The sequence below is a fragment of the Calonectris borealis genome, chromosome 9, assembly GCF_964195595.1.
Source record: "Calonectris borealis chromosome 9, bCalBor7.hap1.2, whole genome shotgun sequence".
NCBI classification, from domain to species: Eukaryota; Metazoa; Chordata; class Aves; order Procellariiformes; family Procellariidae; genus Calonectris; species Calonectris borealis.
In genome coordinates this window covers 17026154-17040748 of record NC_134320.1, presented here as the reverse complement: position 1 = coordinate 17040748, position 14595 = coordinate 17026154, and the positions used below count along the sequence as shown (strand labels likewise).

At 46.2% G+C, this 14595-nt stretch overlaps 1 protein-coding gene across 1 annotated transcript in view; it reads left to right on the top strand.

Moving 5' to 3' along the window:
* The window catches only part of TP63 (tumor protein p63), an 81698-nt gene that overhangs the window by 61009 nt on the left and 6094 nt on the right, over positions 1-14595 (top strand). Inside the window, exons 4-8 of the mRNA XM_075157101.1 lie at positions 1075-1190; positions 1509-1618; positions 1902-2038; positions 3065-3147; positions 4087-4223. Coding sequence (XP_075013202.1) covers positions 1075-1190; positions 1509-1618; positions 1902-2038; positions 3065-3147; positions 4087-4223 — 583 coding nt within the window. The remainder of the gene's footprint in view (positions 1-1074; positions 1191-1508; positions 1619-1901; positions 2039-3064; positions 3148-4086; positions 4224-14595) is intronic.

Here is a 14595-nt window from a genome sequence, read left to right as displayed (position 1 = left end):
TTAAGTTCACGTAGGTTCAGATGGGCATGTTTTATTCTATGTGCGTTATTCATCTACTGTAAAAAAACCCGGTTGGTGTCAGTTAGCAGGATGTCTCAAGAGCCTGGATCCCTTTACTGGTTACAATGCAGCCAGCTAGACAAGCTCAAAAATAAGCAAGGACTTCAGAGTATAAAATCAGTGTGGAGTGAGACAGTTCTTTGAAGTAGTTTTTCATATTAGAAAGTGCTTTTCTGACAGAACTGGATTTTTTGAGGGTTGGTACCTGGTTCAGTGATGGAGTTTTAAGAAAGAAAATACCTAAAACTATAAATTCTTATTCTGAAATAATTATTTCTCTAGAAATACGCTGCATTTCAAGTAAGAAACGAACAGTTCAAACACAAAACAAATTATTTGGATGAACTCATAACAGGCTTCTCTCCTCAGAATTTAGTTGTATGTTGTAGAAACACTGAAGAAAATTTGCAGGAAGGAAACTATTTTTTTAAATTATTGGAAAGGGGCCTAGAAACAAAGAAGATAATGTTCCCTTCTGCTGCTGCTGTAAGCAAGTGTGATTTTTCAAGCTGACCATGAATTAAATGCATATTCTCCTGCTGCTTGAATCTTTCTAGCTCCTTAGGATCAAGACCGGGAGGGAACAGAAGAGGGCTAGCAGTTGATGGGGAAAAGAGTAGGGACTGAGACTTGAAGGAATTTGCTTTGTGTACACATTAGGGGGAGGAAAAGAAAGGCTTTCAGCTGGTGTGAAAATCCACATGGTGTTATCTGCTCGAAGAGTTGCTGTGAGCTGCCATTCAGTTGATGTTTGGGCTCGCTTAATCTGGGATCTTGGGAAGTGTTCAAGTTTACTCATAAGTGTCCAGCATGAGCTTGAGAAAAGTCTGCATTGCCTTTCATGTCTGTCCGTGGGCAGAAGGGATGCTTTAAGGGCTGGGAGGCACATGTGTGCTCTGCTAGACCTCTGGGGCCAGGTGCGGGGGTTTCTCTTGGTGTAAGGTCTTGCTGCCCTGCACGTGAGCTTGCTTCACTGAACGGTGTCTCTTGTTTTTTGCCTCCTCGCCCTTGCAGGGCAGATTGCGCCTCCCAGCCACCTGATTAGGGTGGAAGGGAACAGCCATGCCCAGTATGTAGAAGACCCCATCACCGGGAGGCAGAGTGTGCTGGTCCCCTACGAGCCGCCCCAGGTATGTTGTGAGCTCAGGGTGGTGGCATCCCAGCACACAAAGGGGTGGGGGTTGTAACCCTAGTCAAAGGAGTCGGGTGCTTTCCCTGTCCTCATCACAATGAAGCCCTTCGTCCTTTTTGTCAGAAATGAGCTTTTAAACACTCCCTTTATCCATTGAGAGCAGGAGTTCTTCATCTCTTTTAAGGAAGCCTTGTGGTGGGGCCTATTTCATGCTAGTCTGATTGTAGCACAGCTGTGGGACTACACGAGGAGAGCCTGGAAAAAGTAGAGCTTTCCATCCACCATCTCTTCTGCTCATCCTCTTTGTCTCATCCAGGTTGGTACGGAGTTCACGACAGTCTTGTACAACTTCATGTGTAACAGTAGCTGCGTGGGAGGGATGAACCGTCGCCCGATCCTCATCATTGTGACACTGGAAACCAGAGAGTAAGCAGTGCATCGCAAGTGTAGCCCTTTGCTTGAGAGGTGGCCTTCTGGGTCCTCTTCTGCTCGGGGCAGCATTGCATATCCTTAGGGACAGTTTGGTGGAAGGGGCCATAGGATATTTTTCAAATCTTTGCAGGTGGGAGTTGCCCAACACCTGGGACATCCTGACTGGGAAATGGGAGGTTTGGGTTTGTCTGTGCATAGTCTGGCGTGAAGTTGGGGGATGCTGCTGGCCCCCATCTGAGCTGGCAGCTGACGTTTCCTCTTTCACCTCTCTTCCCAGTGGGCAAGTCTTGGGCCGTCGATGTTTTGAAGCCCGCATTTGCGCTTGCCCAGGCAGAGATCGCAAAGCAGATGAGGACAGCATCCGCAAGCAGCAAGTCTCCGACAGCACAAAGAATGGTGATGGTACGAAGCGCCGTAAGTAGGGGGCAGAGCTGGGCAGATTGCAGATCGTGCTGTCAGCGGGTGCAGGTGCGGCCCCGGCGCTTGTGCCGCGGGGACGGAGCGGTGCTGTGCATGGGCCTGGAGGCAGGAGGGCATTAGACGTCTGTTCTCCCAGGGTGAATCAGCCTGAAAAATGAGCTGGTGTTCACAAAACAGCATTTGACCGTCTGGGTTTGTGGGCTCCCTTGCAGCGCTGCCTGTGTTAGATTAGCCGTGCCAGCAGTGGCTGGAGGGGGTGTTTACTTGCCACTCTCAAGGTACAAGGTTGGGACCCCGTAACCACTTTTTGAACTTTTACTGCTTGTTTGGGACTGTGCTGTCATTCTCTGCTCCTTCTAGCCAGTGTCTCATTCTGTGGCATGTGTCTCACAGCCACAGAGACCTAGGTTAAGGCTGCACATAAACCCTGCTGGGCATCGGAGGTGCTTTGGCAAGCGGCCTCGCTCTGTGCTCTAAGGATTGCAATGTACTCATCAGACATGCAAGATGTGGAAACCCAGCTTTTTCCACATATGCTTAATGATGGCACTAGGCTGAACAGCACGGCAGCAGGTTTTAACAGGAGGCAGATTGGAGGGGGGCTTCGTTTTTGCAGTGAATTCTGCATGCTCCCCGCCTGTTGTCTCGCCTTTGTGGATCACTGATCCACCGCCAGCTCGTGAGCACTGTAATACCGAAGCTCGCAGTCTTTCCTGCAAAGAGCCAGTGCTTGTTCTAGGTACGGCTTGCTGGGGTTTTGCCATATACCCAGCGCTGTTTGGCTGACGTGTTTCCCCAAGCGTTGTGGCCACCCAACATATGTGAAGTCGTGCCTGCCTTCTGGAGCCGGGAGCTGCAAGCAGAGTTCTGGAGTGGCTCAGGCAGAGACCCTTTCAGAGCACTGTGGATTTGAGTTGGCCATGCACTCTGTGTCTCTCTCTTGTATCTCTCTCTCTCTCTTTTTCTTATTCTTCCTTTTTTTTTTTTTTAAATGGGATGCTTTTGGGGTTTCTCTTCCAGCTTTTCGACAAGGAACTCATGGCATACAGATGACATCTATCAAAAAAAGACGTTCCCCAGATGATGAACTCTTATACTTGCCGGTGAGTTCTTGCTATCTTTGCATTTACCCTGTGTTTAGTATCTTCCTGGGTGCCTTGAGGCAAGTCAGCTGCTCACCTAGACCTCAGAGAGAACTGAGGATGGGGATGGGATGTGGAATTTTTTTTTTTTTATCCCCAGAGCTATCTATTTTAAATAAATATTCCAAGGGGGGGAAAAAAAAAACCCACCACCCCATTAGCTGCTGACTGAGAGTGGCTTGTGCAAGGCATATGAGAATATCCCAAGGAATCTGTCTGTCCTGGTGGAAACATTCTTTTGGAGACCTAACTGGATTTCCTTCTCTGTCATTTCTGGGTCTGTGGCACTTGAGCTTTCTCTAGAGCTAGTGGGTGTTGTCTTGCTGACAAAGGTGGATGTTTCTCTGGCTTTTATATGTATTGCCATCATTGTGGAATGAGAGAAGTGAAATACACTGTATTAAGTGTATCAGAAAGAGCAAGAAGTATCTGTAATTGGCTGTTTAGCTGCTTCCCCATGAGCCACATTCAGCTGGATAAATCACAAACCATGGTGTGCCTAGAGGAGAAGGGAGATCCAAACCCAACACCCAAATTCAAGTACTCTTTTCTTCCTCAAGGCATGTAAGATTCAGCATCTGAGGCAGGCAAAGACACTTTCTGTCTAACAGATTGGATCAGAATATCGCTTTTGGTTGGCATAGATTTACATCAAGCCAGATGACAACCCCAAGATGTTCATTAGCCTGCAGTGTCAGATTATCGCTCTTCAACATTATCTGCTGTACCTCTAGCACAAGGCTTAGCGGTTTTATTGCTTATGCATAGAGTATAAATAGAGTATTTGCATCCTGCTCTGGTTGTTTACATGACTTTATCTAAAACTTGCTAAGGTGGCTGTCCCTATAGATGCAGTCCTTTAAGGCTTTTCTTTTCCCTCTTCTTTTTCTCATGATCCAGGTGAGGGGACGGGAGACGTATGAAATGCTGCTAAAGATCAAAGAGTCCCTGGAACTAATGCAGTACCTTCCCCAGCACACGATTGAGACCTACCGGCAGCAGCAGCAGCAGCAGCACCAGCACTTGCTCCAGAAGCAGTGAGTATGAGCGCGCTTGCAGTGACCTGTGCAGTGGGGACGGTGTGAAGGGGGAGAGAGGAGAGAGACACAGAAGGCTTCTGCACAGTTGTTCGTAGGGATGTGCTGCTCAAACGAGGGCCAAGCACTCGTCAAGTACTGCGTTGGCAAAATCCTTTCCAACAGCATTGCTGCTTGTAACCCCCTGGTCAGAGCTGGTAGAAGTTGATGCCAGGAGTTTGGCCAAAGCCAAGTTTCTGGGCCAGAACTTGAGAGATTACGAGTTTGAGATTCAGATTTCACGACCTGAGCAACGGGACAAAGCAGTCGTCCTTCCCCAAGCGCACGTCCTGACTGCTCGCAAGGTCCGTCTCTAGTCTCTCATCCCACACAATTCACCTTTTGGCCTTGAGGGTGAACGAGGACAGGCTCAGCGCCTCGTTTCTGACTTCCAGCTGGAAGGCACAGCAAGGCAGCGCTGTTGAAAGCCTGCAGACAGAAACCCAATGCGCGTGTGTGCCCGAGCTGGGGAGCGCAGGGTGGGTGTGCTCTTCTCTCGTCTGCTCCGTGGGAACAGCAGCGAACGTGGAGCCACCTCCACACCTTCTCCAGGGTGTCCACCTGAGCACCTTGCCAAGAGCACATGAAGCTGGGCCTGTGAGCACCAGCATGGCCGAGCACTCAGACCCCGCTGCTGCGCATCTCTGGTGCTGTTGGCGGGCTGGTGTCTCAGTGGCGTATAAATACTATAGGTTCCTCAGCTATAAAAGGAGAAAATGAAAGTCCAGGAGCAAGGATGAAACATGAAAGAATTGCTTTGTGACTAGCGGGCACTTCGAAGAAAGGCTCTACGCGTGCACTTTTAAAGTGTTTTTAAAAACTGTACTTTGTCACATTGCGCATGAGAAACTTTCCACCCGGGCAGACGTAGTCCCTATCTGAACTTGGCTGGCAGGGCTGCGCCAGGATTACTTTGGGTGGTGTAAGTGGCAGGAGGACAGGGAGAAGGAGGGTCAAATAAGTGCCTGGTTTCCATTTTCCTCTCCGTTCCCAAAGCTTTGCAGTTACAGAGACTGGGTCAGAGAATGACTTCCCAGACAGATCGTAAGCAGTGTCATTCATGGGCATTGCTTCACCTGCTGTATCGGGTGACAGAAAATAGCTGCTCGGGCTGTAGGTAGCCACCAGCGGTAGTGCTTAGGATCTCACGCGTTCCTGCTGGTAAGCTCACGCGTCAGGAGGCTGCGGGTATAACTCATTCCTCTGCAGAGGTTAGCACGAGGCCAAGGCACCACATAAGTCCCGCTTGAGCCTGTAGGGATTTATATCGGTGCCTTGGCCTTGTCTCAGGACTTCTGCAATACCACGGCTTTCTGCCAGATCTCTGCATGTGTTCACATTTCGACCTGTGTGTTTTTAGTGTCAGCTGGAGTCTTGTGGAGGTGTGAAAAAAGCCTTATGCCAAAATGGCTGGAGCATCCAGGGGCTCTGGACTCCTTTTTTCTGAGGCGCATAGTAGTAGTAATAATAATAATGAGAATTTTATCAGTCATCTGCACTGTTTCTATATACTATAGCTTGTATTTACTAGCTGCTAGGCATTGCGGCCTGTGTGTGCTCAGCTGCTTGTCTTCAAAGCTCCACCTGAACTACAGCCATTTCAGTTGAGAAATGGTTTTGTAAGCAGAAATGGACGGCAGCAGATGACAGCTTTCACTTGGTGCTGACAGTTGCTTTGCCATAATTACTGTTTTCATTCTTCCTATATCAATAGGATGGGATCCTGGCAACTGAGGTTGGTATTTGTGTTACCTTTAAGACCAGTGTGTATGAGTCCAGACATTTAATTTAATGAAAGTTCTTTCGGCATGTCTCCTGGCACTTGTCCAGTTATATACTGATTTTTCTCAGCTGCTGAGTGTGCTCAGATACTGGGGAGAAAGATTAAGAGCTTTTAAGGGTGCCGGGAGTGGGGAGAAAAATAACTTCCAGTGTTTGTCCAGAGCTGCTGCAGTTGTCTCTGCCAACAGCCTGCCATCAGGCAGAGTCCTCTGTGCTGAAATGCATGTTCAAGCAACAGCTTCTTAGGTGCTGTTGGGTTCTGGTGCTTTTTCCTCAATAATCCAGAGCATGACTTAATTTCTAAAGGAATGTGTTCAGGGCTAAGGGGCACTTAAGCTGAAAAGACTTAGACACAATTGCACTCCAAAAAAGAATCGTAAAGGAGTGTCAGGTCTCAATGTGGGAATGGGGAGAGAAGACACTCTGTAGGAACTGGTTTCAGTAAGAGCAACCTTGCGTGCAAGCAGGTTCAGCGAACTGCGCGCTGCTGGGAGATGTCCTGCCACTGCTTCCTTGCCAGGCTGGCCAAACTCAGCAGCACGGTGACTCCTTGGTGGGTCTGTTCTGGCTCTAAAAGAAAATGCCTTTCACTTTATAAGTAGGGATGTACTCTCAAAACTCAGTCTCAGCTTGCTTTCATCCAAAGTGTATGCTAAAACTGTGAGCTAGGAAAGTACATATGCAGTGACCAGGTTCAAATATGTAGGAAGCTGTAGGTCCCAGCAGGGCTCTGTGGGGCCGGGATGTTCGTGAGTTGCCTTTGGGTCTTTATTCTCAAAATGGAGCTGCATCCACATGTGCTCCAAAGTCAAGCCTTGATGGAGGAACTGCTTGATTTTTCAGTTTACTTTTCTGAGCAATGGTTAACATAGAAAAGCTATCTAGGTGTGTGGGAAGAAGTTTCCCTTTAGTTCCTGCAACATGGAAAGCTTCATCATTTTTGAAGAGTGGGAAAAGAAAGGACAGATTATCATGGTGAAAGGTAGCTTTAAAAAAATAAATCTGTCACCTTGGAAAACAACAGTATAATTGTTCTCATGCACATACAGACCAGCATTGCATTTGACAGGCCAGCAGATGCAACTATCTTACTGTTCTGGAATAAAAAGAACAAATCTGGTGACAAACAGAAAGCTTTGTGTACCACAAGATGACCAAAAATACTACAATGCTCCACATTGTGCCAGACCACAATCTTTCTCTGTCTCATCTCCTCTCTCTGTTTGCTCCTTTGTGCATGGTTTTCTCTTATTTACTGTTATGCCAAATACCTTCATGATCATAGGTGGGAAGTTTTTTTTCAGCTGCAGATTCTGTTCTTCCTTTTTCACTGCCCAGTCCCGGGGCCCATATTTGAACAGCAGCACACACGTTTATTTAGAAGACTTCCTTTTCATGGTCTGCCACCATTGTTTAAAACATGGATTTGACAGAAGATCCCTGCTGCCAGAGATACCAGAGATGGTCTGTGCCTTGTTGGGGAGGGAAAGTTTCTTCAGTACTCTACTGTGAAATACATTTACCATCAATATTCCCAGGGAGTATCTGCACAGTCTCTAAGGGTTTCACTGGAAAAAACTTTTTCATATTCAACAAAATTTCCCATGGTGGGTTTCACCCTGCTGAGCACTGTTTTTGGAACAGTCTCTATTTGAATTGGCCATAGCATGATTGAAGGGATTTCACAAAGTCTTCTGGTGGCTATCAAGAAGAGGGCTCTTATGTCCCAGTAGACTCTTATATCGCAGAAAACATTTCTCTCATCTCAGCAGGGCTGCAGCTACCTACTGGCTGCCTTTCAATCTAGTGAGCAGCACAGCTCGTTATCCAGATGAGAGAGAATTAACCTCGCAAGTGAGGTGTGACAGAGCCAAGCTATCCAGTGCCTGGAGTGCTCCAGCTGAGATGGGAGCTGCAAGGATCCCAGCACTTGCTGTCATGGGGAGGGAAAGGACTGGTGGGGAAGGTATTCTTCATATTTCCACCTAGTTATCCTCATTTTGGTGTGGAAGCTAATAGTGGATTTTTGCATGGTTTGATTTGGTTTTGTAGTGTTGTGCTTGCATGTGTTGTGAACTCCAGGCACTTGGATAGCGTTCTCACTAGAGAATTGCCAAGATAAAGTAAGCAAGAAAAAGTGTGGGATTAGGTCTATGAAGATGTGCTGCGTTTGCTTTGCTGGCTCCGAGAGTGCAGTGCCTTCCACATCAGCTGGTGGCCCCAGGGACCCCTCGACTTTAGTGCAGAGGATCCCCTGGCTTTGCTGAGATGTAATCAATATGGCCCTTTCACTGTAGGCACCATCCTCTCTCTCTAGCACCAGCTTCTGGTTTTTAAGTAATTGAAGTCTGAATTGGGCTCAATGGCTCTCTCCTTTTTCCCCTTTGGCTGAGTGCTTTTTTTTCCTCTTGTATTTGTGCTGGGAACAGTATCAGAGCACCATTCGCACCTATGAGACCGGGACACAGAAATCGGATTTCCCTATCAACTGGCTGTTTTCTCTTCCTTGCCAAGCACTCACTTGTACCTGGGGCTTTCCAGCTTTCTAAATCTCCCTGTCGCATACCCTTACTGTAGGTGCTAAGACATCTACTTTTCCCCTCCTCCAAAGCCCATACCGTGATCATGAAGGTGGAAAGTGACTGTTTCTCTCGTGGTGGCTGGTGAAGGGTCCTGTACATTCATCTTTTTCTTTTCTTTGGTTCCTTCTCTACAGTCTTCTTTCGGCCTGCTTCAGGAGTGAACTCACGGACTCAAGGAGAGACCCTCCCAAACAGACCGATGCCATCCTAAAACATTCCAGCCCCCCTAACCCATCAGTATATCCATAAACTGAGCTGGTGGGGTCGCTTTGCCCAGCTGGTGGGACTAGGAACAGTGGGGCAAATACACAGCCTGATAGCAACAGAGTAAACAGTGAGAGCAATCTCCTGAAGGGACTCAAACTTTGCAAAAACAACAGACACTTCTACAGACCTCTTAGCTGTAGCCCGTAGCGTTGGGAGGTCAGGAACCACAATGTCGTCTGTCTTGGTGTAACGTTTTCTTCCTGGTTTTGTTACCTGTTGATACTCTTTCCCGTTACTTCTGTATTTGTGAAACTCGGCAGGGTTTCTCTGAGCAGGTCTCAATTTTAAAATGCCTCTTGTCTTGTGTAAATTAAAAATGTGTTCATGGGCTGGGGGGGATGGAAGAGGGTTGGGTGTGTTTAAACAGTCTGTGATAGTCAATTTGGCCTGTTTTAATGCTTGTCATGCAGTAATAGTGCAAGTAGATGAAGTATTTGTACTGCTGGACAGAGGGAGGTAATAATTGTATGAATTGGCACTGGTAAGAAATCAATTTTTTTTTCCTGTAGAAATGCCCGCTAATTTGGCATCATGAATTGTTTCCCCTTATTTCTAATCATAAAGGGTCTGATCTAAAATACATCAAAACTGTAGGGAAGTGGGTGATTTTGACTTGCACAAGCACTGCTGGCATTAATGCAGCTTTGCTGAACTTAGAAAGGTCCCTCCTGACTTTGTGGGCTCAATCCAAGTGGTGGGCTGAGCTGCACAAGGTGAACGTGAGCTTGGAGTCTTTCTGCATAATGACATCCATGTGTGCCCAACGTCCCTGTCCCTTTGCAGCTGAGGGTGTAAAGGGTAGAGTGTCCAAAACTGCTCATTGCCCTACTTGTGAAAAGGGGTCAGAGCTTGCCCCTTTCCTTGCAGATGTTCAGCAGTTATTAGATGTTGCTTTAGAGTATTCATCAACCCCACTATGTTTTACCCCATCACTACAAACCTCACAGATCAAAGGAAAGCGGTGCCAGGATACTTTGCAGCTGACTCAGCCAAGTGGCCTCAGGCCATGCCCACCTTGTCCGTTAATCCTGCAACCAGTGGCTTTTGCTTATTGTGTCCGTGAAGTGCATCCTGGCTTAGCAATTCCTGCACAAAAGACCATTTCTCAGCAAGGACTTGTAAATCTTTGCACTGCTTGTATCAAACTCTACCTCTGAAGGCCATTTGTATGGGGCTTGACAAGGTGGATTTGAACCCTTTGGAAACTTCATCTCTAAGTGTCAAGCCCAGACCAACACAAAGGAGGAATGATCAACAGGCAAGTAGCACACCGTGGAATTAACCTGGCATTGCTGAGTGTGGCACTAGGTGTGGATGCTGGTGATGAGGGAGGAGCTGGTTGAGGTGGGCATGATGTGTGCTGTGGCTCTCCCCACCGAGAGGTGCTCAAACATCCTTGCACGAAGAACAGCCCCTGACGCTGGTAGAGGAGTATCCTTCAACCCACACTCTCAGGCAGTGGCATCTCTCCTGAGGAACCCTCCGATGTTGATGGCTGCATGAAATAGAAATGTGAAGAAGTTACTGAAGGTACACCAGGAATGGTGCTCCCTGTGGGGTGGTGTCTGCCCAGATCAGTGGTGGTTGCAAATGCCTCCTGAGAAACACAGGGGGCTGGATCAATACTGATGGGGACCTGAGTGCCTGCAGCGCAGTCCATGCTGGATTTATTTGGGGCAGGTGCGTACCCAGCTCTGACACACTTGTGGTTAGGCACAGCCTGAAGAGAAGGTGCCTCCCAAATGCAGAGCGGGCCTCCTGGCCACCCACCAAGGAAAAAAGCCTGATGCAGTGGGAGAAGACTCTTATCTCTGAACATCGCATCATCTGCTTCCAGGCAGCAGAGCTGTGCTCTGAGCAGGTGATGACTCATACTAACATCTCCTTTGAGAGCCATATCCCATCTCTGGATATCTCCTTCGTTGTCCTAGCAGGATGTTGTACGATAGCACTGTGGGGCAGGGCTGGTGGACAAGAGCCCCAAATATTGTGGTTAAGTATAAATAATAACTAATTAAATACTAGCAGTGACTATTTTGTGCAGTTGCAGATCTACCATTGCTCCTCGTGTAAAGCTAACCAAATCAAGTGCTTCTTTAATTTGCCTGGAAACTCCTGGAAGTACTTCAAGATCACAAAGCAGATAACTATTGCTCTGTGCCTTTTTATTTGGGAGAAGAAAGGCAACACTATTCCTTTCCCTGTGAGAGGTGGGAATCTGAACTGCAAATGCAGCCCAGAGGCAGGATTATGCTTGGCACTGTCAGTCTGTCCTTCCAATGAAGATTTATTCCTGGATCTTGGTCTTGGCTGCTTGTGGATGGCAATACAGAAATACTGCGACAGGGACACACTAACCTCTATCTAGAGGTCTGCTCCAGGGCCTGTCCATTAGCAAGTTTGAGGAGGCAGCCCCCCAGAAGATACAAGGCATCCACAGCCTGCACCGGGAGATTCCAGCTCATGCTCCAGTTCATCATCTGGTCTGACCTCTAGGAAACCTCTTGAACCATGGTGGGCAGTACTTCCACCAAACAAGAATGTAAACTATTTGAATCCCACTGTCCTCTGGAAAAGTTTTCTGATTTGTCCTCCTTACCTATAAGAGGATAATGATTGTGAAACTGGTCTTAATGGTGACTTGATTTGCTCTCCAGCTACTAGGTAGTTATCTTAGAAGGTGCTTTTTTTTTTTTTTTTTTAATGAATAACCTGGAGCTGGAAGCAATTGGAGTTGCTTCATAGTCTGTCCTCCGCAGATAAAAGAAGAAAACTTTTTCCCAGCTGTCTTTTGCTGGGACTGCTTCTTTGTCATCTCTGGGGCTTCAGAAAAGTAAGCCTTTTCCTTTCAAGGAATAACCAAGTAGACTAATTGGGTCTTATCAGTCAGTCAGGTCATATCAGTCTATGTCAACTAGTTGATGTATATCCACTCCCTGTATTACAGCTCCATTCCTGGAAAGTAGATTGTATCCACTGCCTGCCTTGGGAAATTCCCATACCTGAAATCTGAGGGGAGTCGTCATCGCCACCCTTGTCCCTGTGCTGTAGTTGCTGTCTGCCTAGTGACCATCAGGGCTCCTCCTTTCCATGCTCCCAGTTAGTTAGCAAGCCTGCAAACCACTTGTGTGGTTGAAAAGATGCACTCTTGCTGGCTTTAGAATAGCAGCTGTTTGAGATGTGGAGAGCAAAGGCATCTCTCTGCTTTTTAGTGTCCTGCTTCATGGGCCTTCCAAGTGGATGGGTGCAACTGAGCATCATCTGTGTCACTTGTGTGCCATTACTAGACTACATCAGTGACATCCCGGTGTTATGCAGCCCAGTGGGCAACCTTACTTGAAAAAATGTTGCCAATGGGCACGTTGACCATGTGTGAACTTGGGATGTAATCATTGCTGCACTTGCTGTGGCTACTGTAAGGAAAGACAGGCCCAGAACTGGACAGCTTTGTTTCCAATTGTGTCCCTCTGCGTTGTGACTAGCTCTAGGTCTTCAGGGATAGAAAACTGTAGGCACAGGGGCTTGGGTGAAGTCTTAAACTCTCTGAGCCTGAGCTGCCCTACTCTTGCACTTAATGAACCTTTGATGTCATTTGCATTAAGGCTGCTTACGTGATGGTGTGCTCATCTAATGTGAATGAGGACTCTAGGACTTTTCTACTGAATCAGGTAATTGGTCTATCCAAGCAGTTTCCTACCTCTGGTGAAGGGCTGATATCCAGTGAGCTGGGAAAGTGCAGAATTACACAAGGTAACCTGTGAACTGAATTGTGCTTCATATGTGGGAGAAGGAAGATCCTTCCTGACCTCTTGAGATGATCAGTATATGCCTTGAAGCATGAGAGGCGATTTGCCCTCATATGAGCTTGCATAACTACAAATCTCATTGGCTAAATAATTACATAGCCACTTGAAGAGAGAAAATCAGTTGCAGAATGTGACTCAGTGCCTTTCGTATCAGACTGTTCCAAGAAGTTTAATAGTCCCTTAATTGAAGTCCTTATACCTTGATATTAAAATGCATTTCACTGGCATTGATATCAAAGAAATGTTAATGCTCCTACTTCTAATCTTTCTTGAGACATAGTAAGTATAATTTTAATGAAAATCACTGTGCATGACATTCTTATAATACCTGTTTAAAAAAAAAATTGAGAAAAATGCAATATATTTTAAATGAAGCCACAAACACCATGTAGTCCGTGTGTTTAATATCAAAAACATTTTCTTGTGTTTCTGAGGCTGTTGCTATATTGATGTGTGACATTAATTTTCAATAAAATTTTGCATCTTGGTTTATCTTGGGACTTTTCTTTGGCTAGATGGCTTTCTGCAGACCTTTTACACATCTGCTTACGTGATGGGATAGTTTAGTTGAAACGAGTATGGGTCGGAAGAAAAATGCTTTTGTTTCCTGTTTTATTCACTTGAGCTTGATTGTCTTAATCTTGATTCTTATGACTATGAATGAGATAAGAATGGAGTCCTTAAGCTATATGTTAAAGTATGCATTTGTTTTATATAGTGTAGGGTGCTTTGGGTTGGCTTGTGTTTGCTTGCTGCTTTTTTTCTTTTTTGTTTGTTGTTTTTTTTTTTTAATCCCCAAAATATTTTGTAGTCTCCTAACTAGCTTTGCTGAGATCACTGGTGGTGGTGGAGAGGGCAAAGTTAGGTCCACTACTGATCTCCTTGGAGAATCTTGTTTTGTAACAACAAGTATCCTTTTAGAGGGAATAAAAAAAAAAAGTGCTTCTAGTCATGAGCTCTCTGAATAAAATCTATCCTGAGCTTAAACAATGCAACTAAATCTTTTTGGGAAGTCTTTGTTGATTTGATTTGGAATTTCACTGTGTACATGGTGACCTCCTCACTTGCATATCATGCAGATTTTGCCCTACAAGACTACTCAGGTGTGTATTAATGTCAGCTGACGCTCAGTTAGGATAGGTGCCTGAACCTACCCTTACAAAGTAGAAATATTCATTTTGGTCCTAAATCCAAAAGCCTCTTAGGTTAAGGGTGGTGTCAATCTGACTTGAATTTCATGGCTGACCTCAACTTTTATAACTGGTGAATTGAAACCTCAGATCTGAATCATTCCCTTCACCCTGAAAAGTTGGGTCTGAACTTCATGGCTTGGTTTCACTTCCCCTTGGGAGTTGCTGCCGTCGTTAATATTAATTTGTGAAGCTTCTTGTGCTTTCCACTTCCTTGAGTCTATGAAGTTTGCTGGATCTCGTCCTGCATCTTCACTGCCAAAGGACAGTTCACACCCTTCTGTACCTCCTGTAATTGTGTAATTAGGTAACATTTCTTCAGGGCCTTAGATACTCTAGCCTGTTAGCATAGATGTTTTCTCCACCCAACACTGCAAGTCTTAAAAGTGCAGGAAGCTGGAGACAATGTAATTGTATGAAACTTGACCTTGAGTACTGAAGGTTTTAATAAATTATCTAGGAATAAGCCTTTTCTTTCCTTTACACTTCGCTTATTTGAAGTAATAACTATTCTCTTTGCATAGAAGGAAAGCCAGTTCCCAGGAATTGGTGTAACCAGTTATACCCAGACGAACAAGTTTCCCAATGGGAAATAAGACGGGAATGTACCCTTGCACATTCACCGTGGGGTCACCATGATATGGCCGAATGAGTGCCGGGCTCCGCAGCGAGCTGGGTGACCTCTGCTCTGTTGGGCAAGCACAGC